The 8590-nt window shown below is 41.1% G+C and overlaps 1 protein-coding gene across 3 annotated transcripts; it reads left to right on the top strand.

Moving 5' to 3' along the window:
- Positions 1–633: 633 nt before the first annotated feature.
- Positions 634–8456, top strand: LOC123061015 (FAD synthase). Of its 3 annotated transcripts, XM_044483907.1 has the most exons (17): positions 634–921; positions 2078–2123; positions 2227–2390; positions 2484–2601; positions 2742–2824; positions 2912–2971; positions 3258–3503; positions 4006–4102; positions 4277–4327; positions 4399–4479; positions 4802–4873; positions 4992–5054; positions 5470–5616; positions 6549–6606; positions 6730–6782; positions 7227–7310; positions 7906–8456. In XM_044483907.1, exons 1-16 carry the CDS (start codon positions 821–823, stop codon positions 7308–7310), a joined length of 1524 nt encoding a protein of 507 aa, XP_044339842.1. In that variant the 5' UTR covers positions 634–820; the 3' UTR covers positions 7906–8456. The 3 variants fall into 3 exon arrangements, with proteins under 3 accessions (XP_044339842.1, XP_044339839.1, XP_044339841.1); XM_044483904.1 differs by lacking the exon at positions 7227–7310; XM_044483906.1 differs by lacking the exon at positions 7906–8456 and having other exon boundaries at positions 635–921; positions 7227–7634.
- Positions 8457–8590: the final 134 nt, after the last annotated feature.

The following is an 8590-nucleotide window of genomic DNA, read 5'->3' as shown; positions in this document are numbered from 1 at the left end:
ACGCCTGCCCCGACGACACCATAGACGAGGAACAGTGTCTGTTAGACGAGCTACCAGACGCCATGGGTGTGCGCCGTAGCGGGAGCTAGTTCCGCCACTGCGACATTGTGGAGTGGGTCGCTGGGCCTAGGGTTCGTCGTCGTCGTGGGAGTATTTGGGAATGGGGATTTTTTTGCCGCGGGGCCTAGTGCCAAGTCATCTGTCGGCACTGCCTAATCTCGTCCAGCCTATTCAAATACTGCCCAAAATTCTGTCTAATTGATCCGGTTTTAGACATTTCAAGGGGTTTTAGAGTTGAGGGGGAAATTAATCCGTGAGGCTGTGTTCGGTTGGCATGGTTTTGAAGGGGTTTGGCAGGGATTAAATCCCATAGAAGTCAAATCCCTGCCAAAACCACTCCAATCCCAGGGAGGATCGGGGGACTATACTTTCCTCGTCTAATTTTGTTTCGGACGGGCTGATTGAGCTCTATGCGGTCAACCCAAAGCGAGTGCAGGACCTCTTCCCTTTGTCCACCCACAAGGGAGGCCATAGCACGACAAGCCATGTCAGCTTCACGCCGCATCCAGCCGTCCACGCACGACGCGCGAGCATAACGGAAGAAAGAGAAGCAGAGAGAGAGATAAGATATTTCGTCCCGGTGGTTGGAGTAAAATACTTGCAGGAAACAGCACCCGAATGAAATATCCACACGAGGCCTCCCTCGCTTCCCATCCCTCCCTCGTCCAACGCCGACGAGTCACGCCTCCTCTCAAGTCCACAACTGCTCTCCTCCCACTCCCAATCTCTTCTTCTTCCGCCCCAAGTCGCCTCACCGGGGATGGAGATCGACGCGGCGGTCCGCGCGAGCAGCGACGGCCGGCTGCGCACCAAGTACGACAACGCCGTCTACGTCGTCCAGCGAGCCTTCGCGCTCTACCCGTACGCCGCTCCGCCCCTCCATTTCACTCTCGAGCTGGTGATTCATCGGATTGGCTTAGTGCTGCTGTTTTAGTTCCGTGGCTATTCACCGGGAACCGAAGAATCTGGGACGCGATTGCCCGCCGCGAGCGCCGGCCCGCGCGATCGGGTTTGACTCATTTGACGATCGCGGGTGGCGGCGGGGATGCAGCCCGGTTCTGTTGACCGATCAAGCGGGGAGATGGGGGGGGGGGGGGGCGGTAGCTGGAGCTGTAGGCATCGGCGGATGGATAGGTTCCTATTCCGTAGTCCGCAGGAGGGGTGAGTTGGGGCAGACTGGTTAGATCTTAAGTTGCTTGCTCTGCGGCTGTTTACCTCCAATGTGCTATCTGTCTCTGTGCGCACTTGTATTTTCTCCTGCCGCAAACTCACTTGTACCTGATAGAGAGGTGGTTGCATCAGTCAGTAATGGTTTTCATCTCTGCTTTTGCATCCGAAAATATGCTGCGATCTTCAACTTTGAGGCGATCCATATAATTTAGATTTGCTGACAGAATAGCATTGTTTAGTCGTTAATCTCAAGTAATTGGTGCTGGATTCGCCTATCATAAACTCTCTTTCTTCGGTTCCATGAGAAGATTAGACCAGTGGTTTATGTGGATGAGTTAACAACCTGTACCCTGAAACAATGGAAACTAGTAGATTGCTCGCTTTAGCAGTTCGCTAAGGTTGTGGTTTGTTGTTCTTATGGCAGATCAAAGGAGTAAAGTATTTAGAGGTTTCCGATAATTCTCCAGTTATCACTCAAGTTGCTAAGGGTCACTGCAATCATGTTTCTTTCACGAGAAAAGGGAAATCAAATCAGTTAAATCCTTAAGGAGCATAAACACCCATGATATATCATGCATGTCACTGTAATCCAGTTTTGTTTCATGATGAAAGGGCCTGATCTAACCAGTATGGACACACTATTACACTATGTTCAAACCACTTGTAAAGCCTGTTCTCAAAATAGTCTGAAGCTTTTTTGTTCTCCTTGTGGTTTTAAAAAAGGTTTTGTTTGTCCTGTCGCTGGATGCTTGGGTGTTAATCTGGGGATTGAATACCAAGACTCGTTATCGATATTGGATACTGTTTAAGTCGAAGTCTCTCATTTGCCAGTAATTTCACTTTGCAGGTTTGAGGAGATTGCCTTCAGCTTTAATGGCGGGAAGGATTCAACCGTAATATCTTATATTCTCTTCTCTTCATCTTTTTTTTGTATGCCATAGTGATAATTAACATCTGTTTGTAAGTTTTGAAGATATCAGTGTTTTGTATCAATAGGTACTCTTGCATTTAATACGGGCAGGCTACTATCTTCACAAAACAAGTTGTGGGGACGAAGCTCAAATCAATACTGTTCAAAACTGTCCGCTGCGTACCATCTATTTCGAGACCCCTTGTGCTTTCCCTGAAATCAACTCATTCACTTATGAAACAGTCTCAACGTAAGAACCCACTAGGATTTGTTTCATTCTTTTTGCTATTCTTGAGAAGTGAAATGAAGGATATTTCATTCTATTTTTTCTCCTCTATGCTAGTTATGGTTTGCCACTGGAAACTATCCGATCAGATTTCAAATCTGGTCTAGAAGGCCTATTGAAAGAGAAGTCTACTAAAGCCATTTTCATTGGCACTAGAATCGGAGATCCAAACGCGGTAATTCTGTTGTACCTTGTTCAATTATTCTTTGAGTCTCTACAAACCTATTATATACAGTACTTGTGCCCATCTCCATTCAGAATTGTCACACTTACTGGTATCTACGCACCTATTAGTAATTCAGTTTGAAAATATAGGTTGGTCAAGAACAATTCTCTCCTAGTTCGCCTGGCTGGCCTCCTTTTATGAGGGTGAATCCTATCTTGGATTGGTCATACAGGTTTTTCTCCTGATCATGTAAATAATTCAAGCTTGCGTTCCGTAGACTGCTAATCCAAATGTAAGGAGCATTGTTTTTCTGTGACAGGGATGTTTGGTCTTTCCTCTTAACCTGTAAGGTCAAATACTGCAGCCTTTATGATGAGGGGTGGGTTCTTTTCCATTTTTGGACCTTCAATTGTATATTTGCTCTTATGTTTCATCATGTGTAATCTATAGGTCAAAATGTAGTTTTTGCACTGCTGTTCTAAAACAAATCTCTAAAAGGAAAGTACTTGGTCTACCTTTTGATGAGCAATTTGCTACTTCTGTTTCTGCACTTCAGCTCATTGTGTAACACCACCTTAAATTTTAAGCCATTGCAAAGTACTGTTGAGATCTAATTTGAACTTCCTGATTTGTATTAAGTTTTTGTGTGCTTGCCCTCATTGCAGGTATACATCCATTGGGAGCATATATGATACTGTTCCAAATGCACTTCTTAGTGATTCATCTACTGGGAACAGCTTTAGACCGGCATACATGCTATCAGATGGAAGACTTGAAAGAGCTGGGAGAGCGAAGAAGACTAGCAACAACACGGAAACTAATTCTGTTGCAAGCAATGGCATGAACAATGCTGAGGGAGAGCAAATGATCGCACGTTCGGCTTCAGTTATTGTAGTTGGTGATGAAATATTGTGAGTAATCTCTCATACTTACATGATGTTTAGTCTTGCATTTGCTTCATCCTGGTCTGTTTTATGATCGTTGAAGTTTATGTGACATCTTTGCAAATTCCTTTTCTTCTTTGCCTTGCCTTTTAGATAAATGCTAGTCCCTCCATCCCATAATATAAGAGCATTTTTTACACTAGTGTTGTTATACTTCCCCAGACACTTGATACAAAACAAATTACTGTATAGTAATAAAAGAATCAGGAAAGGATTGTAGCCCATTTGTCTGCCTTAAGAGAATGCGGCTTGATCATTTAACTCAATACAAGTGCAACCATTTATCCCATAATCTGAAGTATATTTGATACAAGTCTTATTTGTTACTGTTAGAAGTGTGTTCCTGTTTCAGTTTTGGCACAGTTTCGTAAATTTTATTGATTATCCTTAATTGATGACCAGGCTTGGGCATGGATACTATCATTGTTTTTATACACTAAATAGACATTCATTCATTTTTGTGATTCAGGTTTGGCACAGTTGAGGACAAATTTGGCGCAGCCTTGTGCAAGAAGCTTCATGAAATTGGCTGGCGAGTTTCTCATGTCACGGTTGTTCACAATGAAGTAAGTTGTATATCATGGATCGGCATAGCCGTATCTCCTACATCTTTTATATGGTAGCTCAATTGTCCACATATAGATTGCTGCAGTATTGTTACCAAGTGTGCTATTAAGCTCCGACTTTGTCATGTTTCTTTGCATTTAAATCTAATGGACACATAAGTGATTGCGTTGCAGATTGATTCTGTTGCCGAGGAAGTCAAACAATGTAAATCTACTGATGACGTGGTTAGTTTCTGTAGGCTTTTGCATTTAAAACCTTTTCAAGTTTGGCATGTGATGTGATTGATATTGTACAGGTATTTATTTTTGGGGGACTTGGGCCTCTACATTCAGATATTTCATTGGCTGGTGTTGCAAAAGCATTTGGAGTTCGCCTGGTGCGTTCATTAACATTTCTGTGCTGCTAAATGACTAATTATATTATTAATTCATGCTTGATTGTTTTGTGTGTATAAATTCCTGCTGTTCTTGCGCTTGGGTGTGATTTCTTGATTTTGTTTGTTATTTAGCTAAGAAAATATTGTGTGTTGACCGACAGGGTTGCACTATTACTATAGCAAGAAATCATTTTGTCCCAGCACCATCAAATGTAGAAACTGCATATCTATGAATTGTTGTTATATGCCAATGGCTGTTTCATGAATCTCGATAACATGTCATTTCCTTGCACCAACTAACGTTAGCTTTTCATTTATGGAGGCTCCTGATGAAGAGTTTGAGGAGCATCTTAGTCAACTCATAGGGAACAGTTACATTGGTGATCGAAATGAGGTAATCTGGATTTAATTAGATCTATTGAATATATATATATATATATGCATGTGTATGCTTATTCTGGGCAAAGTACAAACTGCAGTTCATAATTTAACTCATTTCCACTTCTCTTCAGATGGCTTTGTTGCCAGAAGGTATTACCGAATTATTACATCACAAGATGCTCCCGTTGCCACTGGTATGTTCTGTTTTCTTGGTGCATTTCTTTTGGGTCAGTACTGAAATATTTAGTGCCTCTTTTTTCGCCTTTCATAGAGATCTAGATTCTGCAAAACTATCATATGTGGTTCAAAACCTCATTTCCCTTTTGCCACAAGGTTTGGTTTGGTCAACATTTCATGAGAGAACACATTGGAAAAAAGAGATGAGAAAATGATATTCAAACCAAATGGTGAAAGGCAATTATCTGGGGAAACAAGACATATTCTGTCTAAAATATTAATCATTGTTACTGAACGTAAAGTCTGGCCTTCAATTAGCATTGATCTGAAAATGCCTAATCCTACCTGCAAGGAGTGCTCAGATTGCGTTTTAAAACATGCTAGCACACACTCCCTTTTTTCATTTGACTCAAAAGATAACTTCCTATGCAGATTAAATGCAAGAATGTGATCATTCTTTCTGCAACTAATGTGGATGAACTGGACATGGAGTGGAATTGTCTTCTGGATACCCAAGAGAGTGGTTTACTGAGGACGAAACCTTTTGTATCAAAACATCTCAGCACTTTACTCCCAGATGTATGCTCTTTGTCTTTTCTAAATATGTTCTTTTTTGTTGTGAATTCTAAATTTGTTATTGAAAACTACTATCTCGATTTGTAAATACATTGATGTCCTAGAAAGCATGCATCGACTTCTGGAACTTTGACTCATAGCATATGTAAAACATATAGGTGGGTCAAGTGAAATAATATTATTAGGTTTGCCGTGAAAAATATTTTTACACTGCAATAATTTTATAAGGGGAGCCTTGGCGCAGTGGTAAAGCTGTTGCCTTGTGACCATGAGGTCACGGGTTCGAGCCCTGGAAACAGCCTCTTGCAGAAATGTAGGGAAAGACTGCGTACAAAAGACCCGAAGTGGTCGGACCCTTCCCCGGACCCTGTGCAAGCGGGAGCTACGTGCACTGGGCTGCCCTTTTTTACTATAATAATTTTATAATCGTTTACTAACATATGAAAATGGGAAGTACCCATCAAAGTTGCATGTTGGAAGCTGCACCTATGTCCAGACTGCCATGTATTTACTGTTACAAACTCAGAGAGTATTCTACAAGTGCTCTACTGATATTTATGGTTGCAAACTAACTTTGTGTCCACGTAGACCTTTATGTAGAAAACTGCATGTCTTTAGTAATAATCACTTTGTTTCAACAATTTATATTCGACGAAACATTATGTTCATGACTTCCATTGCACTCTGCTTAACTTATTATTATGTACTCCTCCGTCCCAAAATAAGCGTCTCAACTTTATACTATGTTTTACCCTTACACTGGGGATTGACTCTACGGTTCCAGTGGTGCCGTCATGGTGGTTACAGTAGGATACTTACATTTGTGTTCAGTATTCCATTTTCTTGTCATTTATCGAAAGTGAACTTTGAGGCTTAAATGTTATAAAGAATATTTCAGTCTTTATCTAATTCGGGTTTGTGGAATGCTTGTTCAGGTCAAAATTGCTCCGGTGGTTGCAAAGCTATGCTTGGAGTTTTCTGATGTGTACATAGGTATGATGCCTGTTATAGGAGGTTCTAGTTTAATTATCTAGTTAATCAGCAAGGAAAATAGTTCATTTATCTTTACGTTGTAGTCCCATTTGATTATTGTTGATTGACGTTTTGGATATGCAGGGTCTCATCGGATTTCGAGAACGGGGCCGTTGGTTGTTAGTCTTATTGGAAAGGTATCAGTATTACTCTTTGCAGCAGTCCTTCCTTTTCCACTAAGCATTCATAAATGTTATTTAAAATTCTAGCCGCACGCTAGTGGGAAAAATTGGTACTCTGTTATATAGGCTCTTGTGTAGGAAATAACAATAGGAGCTGATAATGTATATTATTACATCACTTAATATTCTTGCGAAGAAAAACAATCTGTAATCTCCAACCAAGTGTGTATGGGGAGAACTGATTATGTCACGGAACTATGCTATTGACTGCTCTAGCATCCCAAACGGATGACTTGACACAGGACTGATGATAGTATGCTTGACTATGTCGTAGTTTTCTTGCAGAATATTTTTTTCTTACTGTCACGATTATCATAGGGGCTTTGACACAGGACTGATGATAGTATGCTTGACGATGTCGTAGTATTTCTGACAGAATCTTTTTTTTCTTAATGTCAGGATTATCAAAGGGTAGAAGGGGCTGCAGCGAAGCTGTCAGGCAGCTTTTTAGGACTATTTTCCCAAGTTGACAGTTGCAAATAGGTGTCAAAGTCCACACACCTCCATACTTCTCCCACATTCTTTCTGCTCGAAGTTCTGAAATTGTGCAGATCTAACTGTGCAATGTGGTGCTCAGATGCCCTAAACCACCCAGCTACCACTCTGAAGCCCCAGAAATTATTTAGGAAACATACACATTTTGTATTACTATCCATTTAGAAATGAATTGACAAGTGCAGATGCTGAGGGCTTCGGCTAGTAACAACTTAACGATGGTAGCTTTGCATGGGGCTATTTTGACTGGGCTAAGAAACTCTGTTATTTTGCGGAAAATTAATTGGAGTTGATTATAACACAGCTTTCTTATTTGATCCAAGTGTCTGCAATGCTTGATTTTCTGACGTTTCTGATGTTTTTCTTTTTTCCTTTTTGAATCTCCCAGCCCGTTAATTACTTGTTCTATGATTGTGTCAGCGACAGCGTACAGCTAAAATAAATAAGTACATTACTAAAATAAATAAATAAGTACGGTATGTTTGTATGAATAAGAAATACACGGCTAAAGAACCAGACTGCTTGAAATTGCTTGGAATTATGAACAATGTAACCTTGACCTACCTATTTTTTGACCTGGCAGGTAAAGAGAATACTTGAACTATGGACTCCGTTGTTGATTTTTCACCCCACCGACAACGATTTTAGCCAGGAAGGCCATGGCCGCTGCTCTTCCCCACTCCGCCGTGACCTCACTGCATGACCCCGTCTCTATGGACGGCCACCGGAGTCCCCATCGTCCCGTCGATTTGGGATCCGCCAAGGAGGCTCTCCTAGGCATTTCGCCATCGACGCGGCTACCATCTAGGCTCTGATGAGCAGCCGTCTGGTTTCATCCTCCTCGCACACTCGATGAAATTTATGCAATGTAAATTTTGTTAACGTATCTTTTTTTCGTTGTGCACGAAGATATAGTTTGATGGAGTTGTCATGAATCCAATGCTTTATTTAGGTGTACCATGACATTAGAGAGTCCAATACGTACCATGATCTTCAAAAAGATGTCATGCACGAATGATGTGCGTGACACGGGCAACAATACCCCTAGTTTCGTCTCTATGTCTATTGTATTGTGAATGAACTTTGTTGTATTGTATGCTGAACATTGTTGTATTTATGTTGTATTTGATGTCGTGGATTTGATGAGTTAATTAATAATTTGATGTTCTGGATTGATGAAATTATTGTTACATTGTTTTGGATTGATTTGAAATGAGTTTGATATTATTAGTTGCAATATGCATGCAATTATGGTGCGATTGTTCCAT

This window comes from Triticum aestivum, chromosome 3A (genome assembly GCF_018294505.1).
Source record: "Triticum aestivum cultivar Chinese Spring chromosome 3A, IWGSC CS RefSeq v2.1, whole genome shotgun sequence".
Taxonomy (NCBI): Eukaryota; Viridiplantae; Streptophyta; class Magnoliopsida; order Poales; family Poaceae; genus Triticum; species Triticum aestivum.
The sequence above is the reverse complement of the archived record's forward strand: the minus strand, read 5'-3'. Positions and strand labels throughout refer to the sequence as shown.